Raw genomic sequence first — 25,505 nt, 5'->3', positions numbered from 1 at the left:
TGGAGATAGAATAGATAGAATATTCAGGACATATAACCACAACACTTTCCTAGTTCCCTCCTCTCCATAGCAGTACTGAAGGTAAGTAGTGATCATTGAGATCTGCCATATCCTAGGGTTTGGGGGCTGAGGTACTCCTTTGATACATGCCTAAAGTGACCTTTGAACCAAGACTGCATCTGGACACATATAAGCAGTTGAAAAGATATTCAGGTAGGAAATAGACATTTCCACATTTGCTAAATAGGCAAAAGAACTGAATAGCCATTTCACAAAGGAAGATATCCAAATGGCAAATTATGTGCAAGAGGGTTTCCAACCTCATTAGATATCAAGAAAAGGAGTTAAAACCACAATGAAACAAACAAAACAACATGGACTCCTGAAAAATATCAATGCCTGCAAGATAGACAGACAGACACACACGCACACACACACACTCACACACACAGAGGAGAACTTTTATAAAGCAAACTAAATGCAACGTTTGATCTCTGATTACATCCTGGATTTAAAATTGAGAAATCTAATTAGAAACTCTATATTAGATAATATTAGTGCAATAATGCTAAATATCTTAAGAATGATCATAATACTATGATTATACAGGAAAATTTCTATGTTCTTAGAAGAGACATAATGAAGTATTTAAGAGTAAAACCTCTTAATGTCTGAAATTTATTTTCAAATTGTGTAGCAATAAACAAACTACACACAGATTCCAGTGTAGAGAAAAACAGAGGTAGAGCAAATGTGGCAAAATGTGGTTGGTAAATGTACTTGAAGGGTGTGGGTGTACTATTCTTTCAATTTTTCTCCATGTTTGAAATTTTTCAAAATAGAAGGTTGAGGAAAATAAGATTTTCCTAACCCTTGAAAAATAAGAAATAACATAAATGAATCCTAATTATTAAGAAAGGGGAAAATAATATAGTGAAATATAATTAAATACCCATCAGATGGGAGTCTGACAATACCCAGTGTGGACAAAGATATGGAACAACCTGAACCTTCTTCACATGTGGTTGGTGGGTTTTTAACTTGGGACAATCCCTTCACAAAAGAGTTGAGATCTATAAAGTTGAGCAGGTATGAATTTTTCACCCCTCAATTCCACTCCTAGTTATATACCCTGAGAAACTCCTGCCCATGTCCCAGGATACATGTACAAGAATGCTAACAGTAGTAGGACTGATACTTGTAGCCCCCACAAATGGAAACAACCCACATGTCCAACTACAGTAAAATGGATAAATAAGTACTGATATGTCCACATAAAGGAATACTATACTACTGTGAAAGTGAATGAACTATGGCTATGCATTGTAATGTGGATGAATCTCACAAATATAATGTTACATAGAAAAGGAAGGCCCAAGAGATTACACACAATCCAATTCACTGATATAATGCCTAAAAACAAGTAAAACTAACCTACTGTCTAGTGATGTATGTATGGGTGGTAAAAATATAAAGAAAAGCAAAGAAATTATTATCACCAGTCAGGAGACTGTTTATATCTGGTAGTCAGGGGGATGTGATTTCTGAAGAGCATACAGGGACTTTGGAGTATTGGCAAAGTTTGATTTCTTGACTTGACTGAACACATGTGTTAAGCGACTCTCTAGTGTGATCCATTTCATTATTAAAAATATTTTTAAAAAAGTAAGAGGGAAAGAAGAGGAGAGAACTCAATATACTGGGTTGAATAGTATCCCCCTAAAATTCATGTCCACCCAGAACCTCAGAACGTAACTTATTTGGAAATAGCATATTTACAGATACAGTTAGGTAAGATAAGGTCGCACTGGATTGGTGCGGGTCCTAAATCCAATGCCTGATGTCTTTTTAAGGAGGTCACGTAGAGACACAGGCACACAGACACACACATCACATAATGACAGAAGCAAAGATTGGAGTGATGTCTCTGCAAGGCAAGGATTGCCAGCAACCACTAGAAGCTAGAAGCTAGGGCACTGAACAGATTCTTCCTCAGAGTCTCCATAAAAACCAAGCCTGTCAACATCTCGATTTGAACTTCTAGCTTCCAGAACTGTGAGAGAATAAATTTCTGTTGTTTTCACTCACCTTGTTTGTGGCACTTTGTTAACAGCAGCCCTAGGAAACTAATATAGATTTTGTACTGGGAATCAGGGTGCTGCTGTAACAAATACTTAAAAAGGTGTAAGTGACTTTGGAATTGGGAAATGGGTAGAGGCTGGAAGAATTTCTGAATTGCCTGACAGCAAAAGGTTGGTTGCCTTGAAGAGACTGTTAGTAGAAATACGGATGTAAATAGTAGTTCTGGTGAGTGCTCAGAAGAGGCCAGTAGAGAAAGCTTCCATCATGTTAGAGAATACATATATCATCATGAATAGAATACTGCTAGAGATATGAACATTAGAAAATGTATTTCTGGTGAGGCATCAGAAGGAAATGATGAACATGATGAACATGTTTCCATGGATGCTGGAAGAAAGGCAATCTTGGTCATCAAGTGGCAGAAACTTGGCTGAATCAAGTTTGGCTGTTGGGTAGAAAGTGTAAGTGATGAACCTGGATATTTAGTTGAACCTGGATATTTCCAAGCAAAGTGTGGAAGATGCAGCCTGATTTCTCTTTGCTGCTTACAATAAAATGAAGAGAAAAGAGAGATAAATTAAGGAAAAGATCTGTGAAAAAAGAAACCAGCACTTGATGATCTATAGAATTCTCAGTGTATCTAAACAATGTGCTCTGGAAACAGGGCCAATGGTATGGCTGGACAGACCTTCACTGAAGAGATTAGGTGTGTGATTCATGAATGCAATCAACCATCTCAGCAAAAGCCAGGAAGAGAGGAGGGGTTATCCAGAAAGGATTTGTGGAAAACCCTTATAACTGATTATAGGGATCTCTTGACATGCATGAGACAAATAAGGTTTCAGAGAATTGTATATCAGCAGAAACAGTGCCAGCCTGGTGTGAAAGTGAAAAAGACAGGACAAAATGAAGGATGAAGGTAAAGTACAGTCTGGCCTCCAAATAATCATATCCATCTCACACACAAAATACATTCACCCCATTGTAGCATCCACAAAAGTCTTAACCTATTCCAGGTAAAGAATAGAATATCTTTCTAGAATATCTAGATATATATCTAGAATATATATCTAGATATATATCTAGAATATCTCTAGCAGTATTCTTTACCTTTGCGAAGGTAAAGCCACAGATGCAAAAGCCAGTGAGGTGGGGCTTCAGCTACCCTGGTAGGCTGAAAAGGTGGGGCTATCCCAGAGGACCCAGAGAACAAGACTACCCCTGGAGGACAGAGGACAGAGCACTGAGCCCAGAGCATCACTCTCAGGCTCTGAGACCTAAGAGAATTTGCCCTCCTGGGCTGTTAACTTGCTTTAGACCAGTAACCCCTTTATTCCTTCCTTTCTGCCCTTTCAGAATGGGACTGCCTATCCTATGCCTGTTTCACATTGTCTTTTGGAAGCAGATAATTTGTCTAGTTTCACAGGTCTCTGGACAGAGAGGAATTTCGCCCTAGGGTGGAGCATACTCAAAAGCCTCACTGACACCTGTTTTTTTTTTTTTTTTTGAAATAAGCTTTTATTTCATAATCTTTTAAAATACTTTTTAAAGTCATGCAGATTATAATATTTGAATTTTTATATTTGTATAATCATAAAAAGTAATAAAAGATTTTCATAAGTAGACACATCAAAAAAAGTTTGCACTGTTTGGGGATGATAATAAGGATAAAAATAAAGGGTGATTTTTAAAAAAATACAAATCATTCCATTTTCTTTCTTTTTTTTCCTTTTTTTCTCTCTTTTTAAAAAGGTTTACTTATTTATTTATTTATGAGAGACACAGAGAGAGAGAGGCAGAGACATAGACAGAGGGAGAAGCAGGCTTCCTGCAGGAGCTTGATATGGGACACCTGGTTTTGATTATTTAAATGCCACTTGAGAATTTTTGAGTTGATATTTAGATGAGCTTTGGAACTTAAACTTGATGCTGGAATAGGTTAAGACTTTTGTGGATGCTACAATGGGGTGAATGTATTTTGTGTGTGAGATGGATATGATTATTTGGAGGCCAGACTGTACTAGGTTGAATAGAGTACCCTCAAAACTCATGTCTATCCCAAGCCTCAGACATGACTTATTTTGGAAACAGGGTCTTGGTAGATGTCATTAGTTAGGATGACATTACATTGAATTGGGGTGGGCCCTAAATAAAATGCCTAATGTGCTTATAAGAAGGCCGTGTGAGGGATCCCTGGGTGGCTCAGGGGTTTAGCGCCTGCCTGCCTTTGGTCCAGGGCATGATCCTGGAGACCCGGGTTTGAGTCCCACATCAGGCTCCCTGCATGGAGCCTGCTTCTCCCTCTGCCTGTGTCTCAGCTTCTCATGAATAAGTAAATAAAATAAAATAAAAAAAAAAAGAAGGCCGTGTGAAAGCACAGAGACACAGACACACACTGAGACTGTCATGTGATGATGGAGGCAGAAACTGGAATAATGCGGGTATAACACCAAGGATTTTTTTGGCAAATGCCAAAAGGTAGAAGATACAAGGAAGCCTTCAGAAAGAGCATGGCCCTGCCAACACCTTGATTTTAGACTTCTCGCTACTGTGAGAGGATAAATTTCTGTTGTTCTAAGCCACTACATTTGTTGTCATTTGTTATGGCAGTCCTAGAAAAAGAATACAGTGATTAAAGAAAATCCTTCTAAGAAATTCTGTTGCAAAGCGAAGGAAAAATGATTGACATACACAATATGAATGAATCTCAAAAAAAACCTGCTCAGGTAAGGAAGCCTTACAGAAAGAAAACAAAGTATATTGTTTCAGTTAGATGAAGTTCTAGAACAGGAAAAATGAATCTATAGTGGAAAAAAGTCAAAACACTAGTTGCCTCTTGGGAAATTACTTACAAGAAGTATGATAAAACTTTCTGGAATGGTGGTAATCTTCTATGGATTAAGTTACACAGATGCAGTGGTATGCTAGAAATGGTCCAATGATTATACACGTATCTTCCAGATTCCATGTTCAGTGATAACTTTGGTAGTTTGAAATTTTCCATGGTGCAAGTATGTACACCATGGAAACTGGCAAATGGTAGAAATCAGAGCCCTTTTACTTTCTGGAGAGCCAGCTGTTAAACATTTACCAACACATCATTATAAAAACGTATACACTGGTCAAAAGTTAGCAAATAAACACTTAAAATTTGTGCATTTCATTGAACATAAATTTTGCATCAAAAGAAAAAAATTTAAATATTTAATTCTAGCTAACAATATGCATACTGAAGTATTTAGGAGGGTATGCATTTACATTGGCAATTTATTTTAAATACATCAAGAAAGATGGATCGATAAATGAGTAGAGGGATAGACATGTGATAAAATAAAATATTAATGGTAGAGTCTAGTTGGTGATGTAATAGATGTTTGTGATAAAAATCTTTCAACATTCCTGTGTGTTTGAAAATTCGCATTAAAGACTGGAGAAACATCATTTCCTGTATGGATATCAAAAATATTAATATATGTACTTAATTCTATTATTTTGATTCCATTTTGATATTTCATTTTTAAACCAAGTGCTACTTATTGTGATCACAGTAAATGGAGAGAATCAAAACATATTCTTTGCTCAAGTAGCTAACAACTGAAGGGAATTTTTTGTTTTTATCATTTTTTAAAGAGAATTCATGGTAGGAGTCTGTACACTATGGAAACCGGCAAGTAATACAAAGCATGTTAAGATCCTGAAAGGAAAAATGCAATACTTGGGATAACTGACCAAGGTATCTAAGGAGATAAGAAGGCTAGGATCCAGCACAAAAGTGTAATGATTAACTTCAGGCATGAAGGATGTACCTACCACTGAGTTGGGATGGAAGAAAATAAGAGTGAGGATATGGAAGTTAGCAGAGTCAGGCAGAAAGCAAATGGTTCATAGGCATACATGTACAAGCTAAACTTCTATGTTCTGCAAAAGAATCCATATGACAAAATCTTTGCAATCTTGGGTTAGAAAGAAATCTTAGCTATAGGACCAAAAGCAGAAGTTATGAAAAAAAAGTAAATTTGACTTTGTCAAATTCACGAACTTCAGGAGATACTGTTAAGAGAGGTAACATCAGTGAAAATGGCAGAGTATGGACCTCCTGAAATTCTCTCCTCCAACAAGCAATGAGAACACTGGCCAAAATGGTCAGAATCAGCTTCTCCAGGACTCTGGAAATTAACCAAGGGCCTGCAGCAATCTCAGAAATATTTATTCAATAAAAATAGTTAAATCTCAGTATGAATAATACATTTTGTGGCATTTTAACTTGCCCTTTTCTTGTCCTTTTCTCCCAGATCTGTGGTAACCTTGAAAACCAACAACCTGAAATTGCAGCAAAAACCAGGAGCCTGGCAGCCACTGGAGAAGAAAAAACAGGGCTGGAACTCATTCAAAGCACCATTATCAGAGAACAGTCATTATGTGGTCTTTCTAGTGACAGGCAATACTCTCCTTAATGTAACCCAAAGCTCACCACCCAGTGCTAAGAGACTTCCCCAGAACTTTCGTGGAAAATGATCAGAGGCAGTTGGTGAATTCTTCCCCTGCCTGAGGTGGTGGAGTTGGAATAATCAATAGGTTAACCAAAAAGCTTAGAAGGAAATCTTGAGGGATGAAATGTCCTTAAAGGACACTGAAAAGCTCCAACATACTCCCAGGAATCTAGAAGGCCACACATGTGCACAGGCCTGTCCACATGGCTAGAGCTGTATGCATGCTCAGGAAAGACTAGAAAATCCCTAAGCTCTTACCTCTGACTAATCTCAAGTCTCTGCACAAGCAGGAAATGAGGGCTAAGATGGAGTTGTAAACTGCTTAGCTGCCTGTGGAAGATGTGCTTAGCTTGCATACAAATCCCTCAGTGCTAGGAAATCCCTCAGGACTGGGAAAAGTACTAGTTTTGGGCATAGTTAAAACACTGCATTAAGTTAAAGAAGGTCACATGTTATAAGGTCCCACTTATAACAAAATGTCCAGAATAGGCAAATCCCCATATAGAGGGATAATAGATTAGTCACTGTCTGGGCTGGGAGAAGAAAAAGGGACTGAGAGCCATCTTTGAGGTATTGGAAATGTTCTAAAACTAGAATATGATGATGGTTGACCAACTCTGTAAATTTACTACAAGTCACTGAATTGTACACTTAAACGAGTGAGTTTAATACCATGTAAATCATAACACAATAAAAAGTGGGAAAAAATGACCCAACTACATTCCATAAGAAACTTATTTTTTAAAAAACATGAAACTCACTTTTAAATATAATAGTATAGATAGGATAAAAGTAAGATGGGGAGAAATTTCTTCTAGAATGTTGGAGTAAGGACCTTGAAAATCCACTCTTCCATAAAAAATTAAACTTTTGATAAGTCTGGAAATTAAATAAAGGTATACAATAATAGGAGGAACAGTTGTTCAAGAAAAACAGCTGAGGCTCAATGAGAATAGTAAGATTTCAACTTTCTGAAATCACATTTCCCTCTCCCCAACTTTGCAGTAGCTTTGAAAACCAACAATACAGTGGTTGTAAATAAAACCGCAGTCTAGCTGATACTACAGGAAGTAGAGCAGTTCTGGAGTTCACCAGAAGCGCCATCCTCAGAGAACTGTCGCTGTTTGACCAGCCTAGTACTTTGCTGAAGCTACATTCCGAGGGCTTGTTTTTTTTTGTTTTGTTTTGTTTTGTTTTTAAGAATGTAAACAGCTTAGTTTATCTTAATTTAACTCTCACAGAAATGCTTTCCCTGAATGAAGATTTGTTTTTGTTTTTGTTTTGTTTTGTTTTGTTTTTTGTTTTTGACTTGGTTCATATCTCACTCTGTAGGAACAGCCCAGCCCTAGGGCATTTGTCAAAACCAATTGGTGAAGGTTGTTTAACATGTAGCTGCTTGAGACAGCATTACCAGGTGGGGCTAACAAGAGGATGACAAAAAAATTAAAAGAAGACACAGGGAATGAGAATCACATTTATGGGTTTCAAAATATACTACAAAGCTATAGCAATCAAAATACTATGGTACTAAAATACAGACAGACAAACAGACCAGTGGAACTGAAGAGAAAACCCAGAAATAAATCCTCACATACATGGTCAACTGATCTTTGGTAAGACTGGCAGGAATATACAATGGGGAAAGGATAGTTTCTTCAACAAAAGATGCTAGAAAACTGAATCTCCACTTGCAAAAGAATGGAAAGGGACCCGTATTTTATACCATTCACAAAAATCAATTAAAAATAGATTAAAGGCTTAAATAAGACCTGAAACTCTAAAACTCCTATAAGAAAACATGGAGAAAAATCCTCTTGACACTGATATTGGCAATGATTTCTTTATAACTCCAAAAGCACAAGCAACAAAAGCAAGAATAGAAAGTGGAACTATATCAAATTACAAAGCTTCTGCATAGCAGAAGACACAATTAACAGAGTGAAAAGGCAACATATAGAATGGGAGAAAATATTTGTAAACCATATATCTAATAAGAGATTAATATTCAAAACATATAGGGAACTACAACTCAATGCCAAAGAAACAAAACCTGTGAAACTAATATAACACTGTATGTTAACTATACTGGAATTCAACATTTTTAAGATTTATTTGTTTGACAGAGAGAAAGTGTGGGTAAGGGGAGGGGTAGAGGAAGAGAATCTTCAAGCAGACCCCCTTCCCCGCCCCCCGCCCTGAACACAGAGCCCAGTGCAGGCTGGATCTCACAACCCATGAGATCATGACCTAAATCAAAACCAAGGGTTGGACACTTAATCAACTGGGCCATCCAGGCACCTTGGAATTAAAATTTTTAAAAATAATTTTAAAATTAAAAAAATCTGATTAAAAACTGTGCAAAGTATTTGTATAGACACTTCTCCAAAGAAGATACACAGATGGCCAAACAGGTATATGAAAAGGTGCTTAACAGCATTAATTATCAGGGAAATGCAAATCAAAACCACAATGACATATCACCTCACAACTGTTAGGTTAGGACAGCTAACATCAAAACCCAAAATATAACAAGCATTGGTGAGGGTCTTGAAAAACTGGAATCTTTGTACACTTTTGGTGGGAATGTAAAATGGTGTAACTACTACCAAGAACAGTATGGAGTTTATGCAAAAGATTAAAAATAGAAATACCATACGATAAAGCAACTCTACTTATGAGTATTCAAAGAACTGAAATCAGAGTCTGTAAGAGATATCTGAACTTCCTATATTCCTGGCAGCACTGTTCATGATAGCCAAGATGTGGAAACAACCTAAATGTCCATCAGTGAATGAATAAAGAAAATGTAGTATCATGCATACAATGGAATATTATTCAGCCTAAAAAAAAGAAAATCCTGCCATGTGACAACACAAATGAACCTTGAAGATACCATGCTAAATGAAATAAGCCAGTCACAAAAGGACAAATACTACATGAAACAACTTACATAAGGTATATAAAATAAACACATAGAAGCAGAATATAATGGTGGTTGCCAGGGACTAGGGGAAGAAGAAAATGGGGAGTCATTATTCAAAGGTTATAAAGTTTCAGCTACGCAAAATGACTAAGTTGTAGAGACCTATTGTACAATAGAGTGCCTGTAGTTAACAACATGGTATTTTCCACCAAAAAATTTGATTGGGTAGATCTCATGTTAAATGTTCTTAAAAAAAGAAAAGCAAAATAGGGAATGAAATGTCCATAAGGGTCTTTGAAAAGTTCAGATATACTCCTGGGACTCTAGAAGGTAACAAACATGTGCTGGGTTATGTGTACGCCCGGGAAAGTTAGGACCTGAGAAGTCATTAAACTCTCACCTCTGGCTGACCTTGAGGGTCTGTACAAGCAGGAAGTGAAGTCTAAGAATTACAAACTGTCTGCCTGGGCATGGAAGGAGTGACCCAACACAGACAGACAGCACACACACACACACACACACAAAGGCTGGTAGAACTTTTTGGTTCAAGGTATTTAAGGAAAACTTTCTCCAATAACTAGTGGGCCACTATGCTGAGTGAACAGACTTCAGTGGCTGTACATGACAAAGCTTTCAAATTTACAGAATTAGTCTAGGAAAATCACTATACAAATAGCAATAACAACAAACCCTGGGGTGTGTGTGGGAGAATGATTTTCAGAGTTGTCACATGACATTATTTTATTTTTTTATTTTTTATTTTTTTAATTTTTATTTATTTATGATAGTCACAGAGAGAGAGAGAGGCAGAGACACAGGCAGAGGGAGAAGCAGGCTCCATGCACCGGGAGCCTGACGTGGGATTCGATCCCGGGTCTCCAGGATCGTGCCCTGGGCCAAAGGCAGGCGCCAAACCACTGCGCCACCCAGGGATCCCACATGACATTATTTTAAATGTCTCATCTGCAACAAAAAAATTCTAAGACTGTTATGGACTGAGTATTTGTGCTCCCCCTTTACCAATTTGTATGTTGAAACCCTACTGGTGATGTGATGGTAATAGGAAGTGAGAACCTTTGGGAGGTAACGGGATTAGATGACATCATGAGGGTGGAGCCCTCATAAATGGGATCAGTACCCTTACAGAAGTCTTGAGAGAGCTTGCTTCCTCTCCCTGCTCTCTGACATCTGAGGATCCAATAAGAAGTTAGCAGTCTGCAACCTAAAAGAGGGCACTCATCAGAACCTGATCATACTGGAACCCTGATCTCAGACTTCCAGCCTCCAGAACTGTGAGAAATAAATCTGTTGTTTATAAGCTACCCAAATGATTGTACTTTGATACACAGGAAAAAAGAAATAGTTAATAGAAACTTTTCTGAGAAAGCACATTGGGCTTCTCAGACAAAACTTTTAATCAGTTATTTTAAGTTCTTCAAATAGATGTGATATATATATACACACACAATGGAATATTACTCAGCCATTAGAAACAACGAATACCACCATTTGCTTCAACGTGCATGGAACTGGAGGGTATTATGCTGAGTGAAGTAAGTCAGTCGGAGAAGGACAAACAACATTATATGGTCTCATTCATTCGGGGAATATAAAAAATAGTGAAGGGGATTAAAGGGGAAAGGAGAGAAAATGAGTGGGAAATATCAGAGAGGGTGGCAGAACATGAGAGACTCCTAACTCTGGGAAATGAACAAGGATGGTGGAAGGGGAGGTGGGTGGGGGGTAGGGGTGACTGGGTGATGGGCACTGAGGGGGGCACTTGACGGGATGAGCACTGGGTGTTATACTATATGTTGGCAAATCGAACTCCAATTAAAAAAATATACAAAAAAATAAAATAGATAATGGATAAACAATTGAAAAAAAAGTAAGTCCTTCAAATAATTAAAGGAAACCATGTATAAAGTACTAAAAGAATGTTTCAGAATGCCTTACTAAATAGGGAATAAAAATAAAGAGACAGAAATTATAATAAAGAACCAAATAGAAATTCTGGAGTTGGGGTGCCTGGGTGGCTCAGCAGTAGAGTGACTGCCTTTGGCCCAGGGCATGATCCTAGAGTCCCGAGATCGAGTCCCACATCAGGCTCCCTGCATGGAGCCTGATCCTCTCTCTGCCTATGTCTCTGCCTCTCTCTGTGTGTGTCTCTCATGAAAAAATAAATAAAATCTTAAAAAAAGAAATTCTGGAGTTAAAAAGTACAATAACTGAAATGAAAAATATACTAGAGGGGCTAAACAGAAGATCTAGGCTGACAGAAGAATCAGCAAACTTGAAGATATGTCAACTATCATCTAAGGAAGATTACTCAATCTGAGGAACAAAAACAAGAAAGACTAAAGAAAAAATAACAGAGCCTCAGAGACCTATGGGCAAACATCAAGCATACCAACATATGCATAATGGAAATCTCAGAAGAAGAAGGAGCACAAAGAATATTTGAAGAATTAATGTCTGAAAACTTCTTCAAATTGATGAAAAGCATTAATCTACACATTACAGAACTCGACAGAATCCAAGTAGGACAAACTCAAAGGGACCTACTTGGAGTCCGTCCAAGAGACATTTAGAAATGTAGCCAAATTGTCAAAAGCTCAAAAGCAAAAGATGAAGATTGAATCCTGACTATAGCAAGAGAGAAGTGACTCATCACGGATAAGGAGTCCTAAATAAGATCAACAGTTGACTGTTAAACAGAAACTACAGAGACTAAAAGGCAGTAAGATGACATATTTGATGCACTAAAAGAAAAAGATTGCCAACCAAAAACTTCACTGGCAAAAAACTATACTTTCAAACTAAAGGAGAAATTAAGAGGAACACTTGGGTGGCTCAGTAATTGAGCATCTACCTCTGGCTCAGGTCATGATCCCAAGGTCCTGGGATCGAGTCCCGTATCAGACTCCCCACAGGGAGCAATCTAAGCATAGATTGAAAGAATTCATCACTATAAGACCTACCCTCTGAGAAAAACTATAGGGAATACTTCAGGCTGAAATAAATGGACACTCTTCAGCAACTCAAAGAAAAAACACTAGTAAAGTTGATTATATAAATAAACATAAAAATACAGTATAAATGTATTTGTCTTTGTAACTCTTTTTCGTGTCCTGACTTAAGAGATAATTACATAATGCAATAATTATAAAACTATATTGATGAGCTTAAAATATATATAAAGATGTAATTTTCATGACAGTAGTAGTACAAAGGAGGAAGGAGAAAACAGATAAACAGGACTAAGTTTTTGAGTATTTTTGAAATGAAGTCAGTATTAATACAAGCTAGTTTGTTTAAGCTGTTAATTAGAATATCCTAGACAACTATTAAGAAAGCAACTAAAAAGTAATAAAAGAAACAAGTTGATTAAAATTATATATTGGAAAAACCTATTTAATATGAAGGAATAAATGGAGTAACAGGAACAAAAAAGATACAAGACATTCAGAAACAAATAGCAAAATGGCAGACCAAATCCTATCTTATCAAAAGACTCCAATTACATATATTAAATATAAATGAACTAATAAGCATTCAATTGGAAGAGTGGATTTAAAATGGAAAACACGGGGTGGCTGGGTGGATCAGTCAGCTAAGCATCTCTCTTTGGCTCGGGGAATAATCCCAGGATCCTGGAATCAAGCCCCAGGGATCCTGCTTCTCCTTCTCCTTCTCCCTCTGTCCCTCTGTCAAATACTTGCTCTCTGTCAAATAAATAAATAAAATCTTCAGAAAAATAAAAAAGGAAAACACGACCTATTTGCTGTCTACAAGAAATACAATTTAGATTTTTTAAAAAGTTGAAAGTAAAAGGATGGAAAAAGATGTTCCACGCAAACAAGAATCAAAGTAGGGCAGGTTATAAGAAAAATTTCCTTTTTCTTATTTCCTTGGTAAGTCTAGCTAAAGGATTATGAATTTTGTTGATCTTTCTGAAGGACTTTTGGTTTTGCTGATTTTCTATATTTCCTTAATTTTCTATTTAATTATTTTTGCTCTAATCTTTATTATTTTCTTCCTTCAGTTTGATGTGGGTTTAGGTTGCTTTTCTTTTTGTAGATTCTTTTTTTTATTAAGACTTTATGTGTTTAGAGCAGTTATAGATTCATAGCAGAAATGAGGGAAGGTACAGATTTCCCACATAACCCCATCCCCACACATGTACAGCCTACCCCATTATCAATATCCTCCATCAGAGTGGTACACGTGTTACAACTAATGAATCTACATCAACCCATTATGATTACCTAAAGTTTATAGTTTACATTACAGCTCATTCTTGGTATCACACATTCTAAGGATTTGGACCAATTTTTGTAGTTTAAAAAAAAAATTGTAGTTCTTAAAGTGAAATGTTTTGGTTATTAATTTCAGACTTTCGGGATCCCTGGGTGGCGCAGCGGTTTGGCGCCTGCCTTTGGCCCAGGGCGCGATCCTGGAGACCCGGGATCGAATCCCACGTCGGGCTCCCGGTGCATGGAGCCTGCTTCTCCTTCTGCCTATGTCTCTGCCTCTCTCTCTCTCTCTCTCTCTCTCTCTGTGTGTGACTATCATAAATAAATAAAAATTAAAAAAAAAATTTCAGACTTTCTATATTAATATGGGCATTTATAACTATAAATATCCCCCTGAACACTGTTTTACTGCATTACCTAAGCTTTGGTATGTTAAGATTTGTTTCCATTCATCTCAAAGTATTTTCTAAAGTCCCTTGTGACTCCTTTTTGATTCGTTGGTTATTCAGTAGAATGCTGTTTAATTTCTGCATATTTGTATACTTTCTAAATGTCCTTCTACTACTGATTTCTAATTTCATTCAGCTGTGAATGGAAGTGGCGAGAGTGCACATCTTTGTCTTATTGCTGATACTAGGGGAAATACTTCAATTTTTCACCATTTATTATAAAGTTAATTATTAACACAAACATATGTCCATTTATTTCTGATAAAAATGCAAAGGCAATAAAATGGAGAAAAAAATACTCTCTTCAACATATGGTGCTGAACAATTGGAAATTCGTAGGCAAAAAAGTGAACCTTAACCTAAACTCCACACTTCATATAAGTACCAACTTAAAATATCATAGATATAAACATAAATTATACAACTATAAAAATGTTTAAAGAAAAAAAATAAAAAAATAAAAATGTTTAAAGAAAAAAATCTTATCCATGATCTGCTGTCAAAGAGTCCTTAGACATGGAAAAAGAAAGCATAATCCATGAAAGAAAACCCTGACAACCGGACAACTGTATTGTGTCAAAATTTAAAACATTTGCTTTGAGGCAAAAAAACTGGTATACTAAAAACTACAAAATGTTTCTGAAAGAATTAAAGATACAAATAAATGCAAAGACATCCCATGTTCATGAACTGAAGACTTACTATATTGTTAAGATGTCAATACTGCCCAAAGTGATCTAGTGTATTCAGTGTAATCCCTCTCAAAATCCCAATGACATTTTTTCCAGAAATAGAAAAATCCACCTTAAAATTCATATAGTATCTCAAGGGTTCCTAAATAGTGAAAATCTTGAAAAGGAAGAACAAAGTTGGAGGTTTCACACTTCCTGATTTTAAAACTTACTACAAATCTACAGTAATTAAAACAGTGTGGCAATGGCATAAAGACAGACATATATACCAACGGAATAGAATGGAAAGTCTAGGAACAGAGTCTTGTATTTATGGTCAAATGAGTTTTGGAGAGAGTGCTAAAAACAATAAATAGGTAAAGGACAGTCTTTTCATGAAGTAGTATTGGGAAAACAGGATATCAACATGCACAAAATAAAGTTGGATCCTTACCTTATAACATATACAAAAAAAAATAACTCAATATGGACCAAAGACCTAAATATAAGAGCTAAAACTATAACACACTTAGAAGATAACATAGGAGAAAACCTTTATGACATTAGATTTGGCAATGAACCAAAAGCAAAGATAACAAAAGAAAAAACTGACAAACTAGACTTTGTCAAAAATATAAACTTTTGTGCATCAAAGGATACTATCAACAGAGTGAGAAGGCAATTCATGAAATGAAGGTAAATACTTGCAAATTATTTATCTGATAAGGGAATCAATATTTAAAATATACAAAAAAATCCTACAACTAAATGATAAGTAAATAAACAATCAATTTAAATAATGGGCAAAGGACTTACATTGCCATTTCTCCAGAGAAGATACACAAATGGCCAAAAAGCACATGAAAAAGATGCACAATATCAATAGTCATTAGGGAAATGAAATCAAAACCAAAATGAAGTACCACTTCACACCTGTTAGGATGGCTATCGCAAAAAAGAAGAAATTAAGTGTCAACAAGAGTGTGGGGAAATTGGAATCCTTCTTCGTGGCTTGTGGGAATGTAAAATGATACAGCCTCTATGGAAAACAGTATGGTGGTTCCTCAAAAGATTAAACACAGAATTACCATATGATCCTGCAATTCCACTTCCAGATATATACTCAGAAAAACTAAAAGCAAGGACTTGAACAGACACTTGTACATCCAGTTTCATAGCAGTATTTACAACAGCCAAAAAGTAGAAGCAACACAAGTGTCTACAGACAGATGAAGGGATAAACAAAATGTGGTAGATACATGGACTGTATTGGAATATTATTGGAATGGAATATTATTCAGCCTTAAGAAGGAAGGAAATTCTGTCACATAGATGACCTAGAAGACATTATGCTAAGTGAAATAAGCCAGACACAGAAGGATAAATACTGTTTGATTCCACTTATATGAGGCATCTAGAGTAGTCAAATTCAGAGACAGAGGAATGGTGGTTGCCAGGAACAAAGAGGAGTATAATGGGAAATGGTACAGAGTTTCAGTTTGGGAAGACGAAAAAGTTCTGGAGATGGATAGTGATGATGGTTGCAGAACAATGGTAATATACTTGATGCCAAAGAATTGTACACTGAAAACATGGTTAAAATGGTCAATTTTATGTTAGGTATATTTTGCAACAATAAAAAAAAGTTTGCTCTACAAAGGACACTGTTAAGAGAATGAAAAGATAAGCTACAGACTGGGATAAAATATTTATGAATCATATATCCAACAGAGAATTGCATTTAAAATATATAAAGAACTCTCAAATATCATAAAGAAAATAAACAACCCAATTAAAAAACAGCAAAAGATTTGAACAGACACTTCAGTAAACAGGATATAAGGATGGCAAATAAGCACATGAAAAGATATTCAACATCATTAGCTATTAAGGAAAAGCAAATTAAAACTACAATGAGATACCACTTCACAAGTATCAGAAGAACTAAAATAAATACCAACAGTACCAAATACTGACAAATATGTAGAGCAACTGGAACTTTCATACATTGCTGGTGGGGATGCAAAATGGTTCAGCCACTCTGGAAAATGGTTTGGCAGTTTCTTATAAAGTTAAACACTTACCATATGACCCAGTAATCCCACTTCTAGATATTTACCTTAGAGAAATAAAAATTTATGTTCACACAAAAAGTTGTACAAAAATGTTCATATCAGTATTATTCATAGTCATCATAACCTGGAAACAGCCCAAATGCACTTCAATGGGTTGATGGATAAACAAACTTTGGAATATTCCATACAATGGAATGCTATTCAGCAAAATGAATGAATTATCGATACATACAACTTAGATGACTCTCAAAGGCATTACACTAAATGAAAGAAATCACTCTCAAGAAAATGACACAGTGTACGATTCTGTCTTTATGACTTTCTTTAAAAGACAAAACTACAGTGATGGAGAACAGGGATTGCCAGATTATGAGTAAAGTTGGGGGTGACTGTCAATGGATGGTATGGGGGATTTTTAGGGTGATGAAGGTATTCTCTATCCTGATTGTGGTGGAAGTCACATGAATCTACATGATTTATATGATTTACAATTTGTAAAATTGTACACCAAGAAAAAAAGAAAGAAAAACAGGCAATTGTATTGTAAATTCATTTTTAAAATAAAAGAAAATACTGCTATATCATCATCATCATCAACAGTTATATTTTAGTGATTAATAAAAATATTCAGAATTAGTTGTGAAATAGGATCCAAAATTCATTAAGGTCATTTTATGTCTGGTACAGTAACATAAAGAGAAAAAAAATCAACAACACTAAATGTAAAAGTTTTACAACTTCTACTAACTCCTCTCTTTAATATTCTTTATCAGGATAAATTGCTTCCTCAGGATCATTTCCTATACACATTGTCATATACTGAATATGGAATTAAATAAGTACTCGACTCAGAAGTCTGGGACCCTATGTTACATTCCTAAATCTAACACTGTAAGAAAACTCTCGACTTGCCTTTTGTGCCTAATTTTATCTTCCTCTTCATTGAGGTCATGTACGTGTCTGCACTTGTCTTTTTGTGGTATGCTGTGAAGGTTTAAAGCAAGGAGTTTCAAAGATAGGAAACAGAAAAGATTCATACACCACCCATCCACCCCAAATACCAGGTACTGCTCTAAGTGGTTTACATGTATTACCTCACTTAATCCTCCTAACAACCCTATAATATAGGTACTACTAATATTCTCATTTTACAAGGTGAAGAAACTGAAGTGTAAGGCGGTAACTTGCCCAACATCTCCTAACAAGCTAGTTAAGAGGGAGCCAGGATTTTTCCAGCAGTCTGCCTCTAGAGCCCATGTTCTTAATCAGCATGCTAGGTCTCTCCACAAGAGGCTGCTCACTTGTTCTTTCATTCCTTCCTTCAACACTGCTCTTCCATGTCTGTGGTCTCTCTGTCTCTAACAAAGCATTCATTCATACTTACGGCTTTACCTACCACTTGAGTGTACATGATTCTCAATTCTACGTATCCAACTCTGACCTCTTCCCTGAACTTCACTGCTGCATTTCCAACTGCCTCCTCGATATGTGCATTTAATGATCCTACCATGCTCACCAATTCAACATGTTTAAAATCAAACTCATCATCTTTCGTCAGAATTTCCCCATAAAGACTTTCTTAACTTTGCCAATCGTTAAAGTCACACAGACATGAAACATCTAGGTTGCCTTTGACCTCTCCTTTGATCTTCCTCCTTCGTTCTCAGGCAATAAGTTTAACTTTGTGAGGTGTCTTATAACCATACCTACCTCTCTTTCTGATACCACTACCATCATTCTAGTCTAGATCTTGGTCCCTATATGACTGTAATATGCTTCCTACATCATTCTCCCTGCTTCCAGTTCTTTTCTCTCTCTCATCCTATTTATTGACCCCCAGATTAATCATTTTCAAATACTGCTTTTATCAGGTTACTCCTGGCTCAAAATCCTCTCACCATATCGAAAATAATTAGCTGAGTAACTAACTCTGTAGAGGTCTATGCTACCTGCCAAATCGAGTTCAAGATTTTTAGCTATCTTTCTAACCTTGTCTTTCACAACAGCCCCAACCATGCCATCTGATGCAAATGAACTGCCTTTCCCTTCTCCTTACTATAGAATAGGAAGTATTAAAAGAACATTGAAATCTTACTCCTCTGAAAGACCTACTTTAGTCATGCCAACGCACAGTGGCCTTTCCCTCCTTGGAACTCCTACAGCACTTGACAACTATATCTAGCCTTGTTACTAAGTGTTACCTGGTTCTGTCTCCAACCAGACTGTAATTGCTACCAAGTCCAGAATGATTTCTTAAACTTCTGTGCACCTCCCATAGTGCCTAGCCAAACTTATCTGTTAAACTGATACTTTCTGGTTAAGATACATACCACTTATCTATATACTTTTTGCTCAATTACAGTTCAGCCCAAAGACCCTCCATAATCCTGCTTCACCTTCCTTTCCAATGATATCCCCTTTCTTCCCCCTGCTGTGCCCTATACTTCCTGCCACAACGAACTTCTCATCATTCCCTACATGCACCAGGTCCTTTCACAAACCTGTTCCTGTTCACCTACCATCTGTAATGCCCTCTCCCCCTTATTTATGTGACAAACGACTGTTGCTCTGGCAAGACTTAGTACAAATGTCAACTCCTGACTCCCCCAACTCAACTCAGATGCTCTATGTTCTGTGCTCCCCTAGCATTGTATTCATATCTCTGTAACAGTGATTTCCATGTGGCATCACAACTGTTGTGTACGTATTCGTCTCTGTCATGGGGCTATATACATTCCTCAAGGAGAGTGATTGTTTGTCTTTCCCCTACTCCCTTTACTAACTCTTCATTATTTAATGCCTTGCTGTTAAATTGCTCTCTCACAGTGAAGAGCACATCAGAGTCAGTGGTGATCACATACCTTGGTAATAAAGAGCCTTGAGGAAGGAGTGCCTATCAGCTCCCTGAAATAAAGACTTTTCTATTTCCATTTCTCGTCGGGTCAACTGCTTGCTCTTGGCAAATCTCTGTGGCAGGCAAAGGATGCGCTGACGCTCTGAGATCCTTTCTTCAATATCTTGAAGACGGTTCTGTATTGCTTCTGGGGTTGCCCTCAGTCTTGTCCTCTGAAACCAAAGAAATGGAGAATATGGATCATAGAGGACACACCCTGAAAGTGATGATCTAATGCCTCAGACAAGAAAAAAGATGATGAAAGGCCCGAAGAGACCATTCATAGATGTGTTAGCTAAAAAGTCAAGGAAGAGCTTCTCTTGACCAAGGTCCCTATCACAGAAACCAAAGAAGATTCAGATACCAAAGCTCAATTTTGTAAGAATGAAAAACGGAAAGATTCTCAGTGTCAAAGGAAGCGATCTCATTCTTTATTCTTCAGAAAAAAAGTGGCCCCACTCACCTTTTCACCTGAAACGTGGCTCTTCCAGATCAAGATTTCTGTTTCATTGAGCCCTAGTTCCCTAAGAGAAGCAGTTTCCTGGTCCTTCTGATGCAGTGTCTGGAACTGGGACAAAGTCATAGTCCCAGCTGCTTCCTTCCCAAAGGGCTTGTACATAGTACCAGGAGCAAAGCTCTCTTTCTTAGACACACATCTGCAAAACAAGCAGGAAGAAAGTAAGAATATCTTCAGGTTACACAATTTACAGAAATGGGAGGCTCATCATTAAAAGAGGCACAGTGAAACTCACTGGCAATTTCTCTCTCATGATCAATTTCTAGGCTGAAGCACCTCTGCAATGACATGGAACTCCATCAATAGTCCCCTCACCCAGGGCCAATAAAGGACTGAATCAAATATTTATTTATTGAATATCTACTATGCACCAGATACTGTGCTGGGTACTGAGGATTTAACATTAAAGAAGATAAAAATGGTTTCTGCTTGCGTGGAAGAAGAGTGGAAGAGAAGCAAGTAAACAAGACAACGGTCATATTGGGTTACAAGTGCTACATATGTTAAGGGAAGACATAAGAAAGGTACTTAGCCCAGACCTGGTGGGATATAGGAGACTTCCCAGAGGAAGAGACACAGAAGCAAAATGTTGCTTAATAAGTAGAAGTGTGCCAAGGAAAGGGGAGTGGGAGAGGAGTGTTCCATCCAGGCTTTACGAGGGGTTGGCCACCTGGAGGTGAGGGTCTATGATATTCTACCTGTTTGCAAAATCAATACCTACTCCTCAATGGAGACAGAGGTATCAAGTTGATGCTGAAGGAGGCTTTTCAGCTGCCTCTCCCCTTCTGTTTCCAACTCCTCCAGGACATGCTCACCACTCTTCACACAACTGTTTACCCTGGAGCAGATATAAGAATATATACAGAAAGTAAAAGAGACAGTCAATCTCAAAACATACTCTTTATATTATCTACCAGTAGTGACTCCATTTGTTCGAAGACACTTTTCTATTTGTTGCCCTTTATCATTCATCCCACAAACATTTATAAATACTTACACTGTGCTAGGTACTGATGGAGTCAAAGACATTCAAGACATAGTCCTCAAGAAGCTTGCAATTTATTTAGGGTATGTGTGTATGTGGTGTGTTGTGTGCCTCTGGGGGGGGGGGCGGGGAGGGAAGGGGAGAGAGGGAGAGAGAAAAGAAAGAGATAATTGAGAGCTAGAGTGGTAAATGAAGACTTTAGAAAGGTAATTACTAAACTGGCATTTGAAGGACTAGGTATGATGAAGGAAAAGAACGGGGAGAATAAGTATGAAGAGACAGAAATATGTTCTGGGGATAATAAGCTCACTTTACTTGGCATTCACATAGGAGAGCATCTTGGAGGGGGTAATTAGACAAAGATTATGAATGGACTTAAATATTTCAACTAAGGGGCCTGGGCCTTCATGTATAGGTATTAGAAAAGCAACTTATTAGGCAGTTAAGTGACATAGTAGAAATGATGATTTAGGAAAATGGATGTGGTTATAAAATGGTTTGTGGATTCACAAGAAAGAAACCAGAAGCACAAGTTCAGAAACTCTTTAAATTTAAATTTATTGAGAATAATGCAATGAAAGTTCAAACTGGAGTGGTACCAGTGGAAACAGAAAGGAAGAGTTAGATGAGTGAGGCCTTTTGTAGGTAGGGGTAAGGAAGAAATCAAAGATAAGCCTTAAATTTTAAGCTGTGTGACTATGAGAACAATAGTACCAATGAAGGAAAGACAAAGATCCAGATGGAATAAATGATTTAGGAATAGGAAATTCAGTATTGTCTTAGCCATGTTGAGTGGCTATTTACAACTACCTTTTACAACTGAAACACTAGCTTGAAGTAGCAGGAATACTTAAAAGACATATTGAGTCTGAGGTGACAGAATAAGTGATATTGGCTAATAGGAAAGCGAGAGATGGGAGAATTGTATAGATGAGAGTCTGAAGCTGAACATGAAAATCTTGAGTCATCTGTGTTGGCAGGATCTGGAGCTGTGAAAGAGGAGGAGATACTCAAAGAAGAGAGTATAGAAGGAAACACAAAGGGGTCATAACACTTTATAGCAAAGGCACTACTCTGTAGAAATCTAGGAATGCTATTAGCTGGCCAACCCTAAATAACTGAAAACTCTTAGAGTGTAAATAGCAGGACCCGTAGAGCATGCAACAATAGGTGATAATAGACAAGAACAAAATGAATTAATTCCATGAGAAGAATAAATATGAAATACCTTCTTTATAAAATAATCCTTTAATATTTGGGTTATGATATATCTCTCATAATTATAAGCAAGATTTTCATGCTCTAGAAAGACTAAGATCTATTTTAGATTTTAAAATATCCTTAGGCCCAGCGTTTTTCAAAACTTCCTTTTAAGTATCTCAGTTTGTATTTATTATTTAAAATTCTGAACGTTCTTGGGATGCCTGGGTGGCTCAGCGGTTGAATCTCTGCCTTCGGCTCAGGTCATGATCCTGGGGTCCTGGGATTGAGTCCCGCATCCAGCTCCCTGTGGGGAGCCTGCTTCTCCCTCTGCTCATGTCTCTGCGTCTCTCTCTCTCTCTCTCTCATGAATGAATGAATAAACAGAATCTTTAAAAATATTTAAAAAATAAAATTCTGAACGCTCTTGCTAAGTTTAATGTGGCTTTGAAGTGAAAAACCATAGCTAACTACATCAGTACACACTAATTTCAAAAAGAAAAGTTGAGTGAAACAAAAAGGCAAGTGATAGAAAAAGTCATACAATATGTGTCCATTCATATAGAGTTCAAAAATGGCTAAAACTAGCAACATTTTGCTTAGGGATAAATTCATCTGTGGTGAAACTATTTTTTAAAAAAGCAAGGGAATGATTAACACCAAATTCTGGACCATGGTCCCTTCAGGGATAAAGGAGGGAGGAGAAGCAATCAGGGAAGGGCACACAGGGGACTTCTACCACACTGCTAATGTTCTATTTCTAAAGCCTGTAGTGGGTATGAGTTTATTCTTATCTTTAAACTGTATATATACATTATTTTGAAATATATAATAATGAGCATTTTTTAAAAAGTCATTTTGAGGCAGGGAAAATCAGAAACGGTTTTTCAAAAAATGCAGAAACTGACTGTACAGGAGAGCATAACAGCAGAACCTGAAACGCACCGCCCTCTTCCGGAGTGATTAGTCTACTTTGCAGGGAATCCAAAACTAATTTAATGAGGATCCTTTAAAAAGTCATTGTGTACTGTCAACAACTTAGAAGCTCAGGCTTTCTACAAAGACCGGCCAAGTTAAAGCTGCCATTTCCTGCAGAACCAGTAGGGGGAACTGCTTACAGCAGTGCTTTTCTTTTCCTATGATACATACAGCCGGTTTCGTACCTTACTTCTAAATTTTTAGAAACAAACTATCAGTAGCTTAGGTTAAGATCTGAAAGCTCTACCTGCTCTCGGGGCCCGAGGAAGCTTTCCTTAGTACACAAATACTGAAGAAGAAAAAGAAAGGCGCCCACCCTGTGCCCCTTTCGGAGGATGAGGTGGAGGTAGGGTGGGACGAGGAGGAGCTGGCCTGGGTGTCCGTCGCGCTGGGCATTAGTCGGCCAAAACCCTTTTACCTGGGTGAGTCCGTCTGAAGCTGTAAGAAGCCAAGGCCTCGGTGCAGCTCCTGGAGCCGGCGCCGTGGCCTAGATGCCGGTGCAGGCAAGGCATTCCTATGGGAACCAGCGGCGGCGGCCCTTCCTGAACTTCGCCCCATAGGCCTGTCTAGCCCGTCTCCCCTCCTCCCTCCTCCTTTGTCTTCCCGCTCACACGAATACGCATTCCGAGAACGTGACATAGCCCAAACACAAAGTCATAAAAGCCATTTTCAAAGTTAAAAGGTAGAAGAGAGCTCCCTTCGCCGCCTGCTCTCAGACAAGCCCTTACCTCTTCATGTTTCCACAGGCCCCTATCTCTAACTTGGGTGAAAAGGCCGCGGACTTCAAGTCCCAGAACTCTGCGCGGCCGACTCTAAGGGGATTATGGTGGAGTGCGGGGCTCTGGGAATTGTAGTCGCGCAGAGCTTAAAAACCGGAAGGAGAGTACCTACAGAGTAACGGGTATGTTTTTAATTTGTTCAAATATTTCACCTGCGGGTTAATGGCAACACCCAATATATCCAGCTCATAAAGCTAGGAGTCACCTGAGACTTGACTGTGTCATCCAATATCGCCGAATCCTGGCTCCTCTTTTCATCCAACATATGCCTATCAACCCCGCTTCTATTTTCAAGGACTTCTTTTCCAGGCTGCTGTTTCCCACTGGGCTCCTGATCCATCCTCTGCAGTGTAGCGAGTGATCAGACACAAGTTTGACCACATAACCTGCATTAACGGTTCTCCTCTATCTGTAATAGAAGCTTATGAAGCATTGTATTTCTTATCCTGAGATTCAGAAGTCTGTATGAATGTTTTTGTTCATAATTACGTTGAATCAAGAGAGAGGTATAGCATAGTGGTTAAGAGCATGGGCTCTTGAGTTCCCACAGATGGAAGTATAGATGTCCCTAAGTATATGAAAGGAAAGATGTCTAATCTCACTTATAAGTGTGATGGAAATTTTGAAGTACACTGACTATAAAATACATGACTTGTACTCCTCAAAACTGTCCAGGTCATCAAAAATGTGGAAAGTCTGAGAATCTGTCAGCCAAAGGAACCAACAGACATAATGACTAAATGTAATGTGGTATCCTTCATGGGACTCTGGAACAGAAAAAGGGCCCTAGGTAAAAACAAAAAATATAAATGAACTATGCACTTTAGGTAATAATAAGATTCGTTAGATGTGACAAATATACGAGTTATGTAAGATGTTAACACTAAAGGTTACTGGAGTGGAGATATACAGAACTCAGTGCTGTTCAACTTTTCTATATATCTAAAACTGTTCTAAAAAAAAGTTTATTTTTAAAAAGTACACTAAAATAACATTTTCACCTACAAGATCAGTAAAGATATATAAGTTTGAGGACACATTACTTTTATTGAGATTGTGGGAAAATAAGCACTCTAATTACACTGCTCATAGGAACATAAATTGGTACCACCTCCATGAAAGGTAATGTGAGGATACAATTAAAACCATAAATACTCATTCCTTTTAGAGCAGAAATTCAATCTCTGTGAATAGTATTCTTAATACT

The 25,505-nt window shown here is 37.5% G+C and overlaps 1 protein-coding gene across 5 annotated transcripts in view; it reads right to left on the bottom strand.

Annotated features, from left to right (window-relative positions):
* RBM41 (RNA binding motif protein 41) overlaps positions 1-24,325 on the bottom strand; it is a 55,269-nt gene extending 30,944 nt beyond the window's left edge. Inside the window, exons 1-5 of one of the 5 annotated variants that reach the window (XM_072817645.1) lie at positions 24,248-24,325; positions 21,078-21,194; positions 20,303-20,495; positions 19,808-20,012; positions 17,859-17,930 (exon numbers count right to left, since the gene is read on the bottom strand). In XM_072817645.1, the coding sequence (XP_072673746.1) occupies positions 17,859-17,930; positions 19,808-20,012; positions 20,303-20,495; positions 21,078-21,194; positions 24,248-24,255 (595 nt within the window). In that variant the 5' untranslated portion in view covers positions 24,256-24,325. Of the gene's footprint in view, positions 1-17,858; positions 17,931-19,807; positions 20,013-20,302; positions 20,496-21,077; positions 21,195-23,835 lie in introns of all 5 variants that reach the window. The other 4 variants (XM_072817644.1, XM_072817642.1, XM_072817646.1 and 1 more) reach the window with 4 other exon arrangements.
* Positions 24,326-25,505: the final 1,180 nt, after the last annotated feature.

The sequence above is a fragment of the Canis lupus genome, chromosome X (genome assembly GCF_048164855.1).
Source record: "Canis lupus baileyi chromosome X, mCanLup2.hap1, whole genome shotgun sequence".
Classification (NCBI taxonomy): Eukaryota; Metazoa; Chordata; class Mammalia; order Carnivora; family Canidae; genus Canis; species Canis lupus.
Note: the sequence above shows the minus strand (reverse complement) of the source record. Positions and strands in the feature narration are given on the sequence as shown.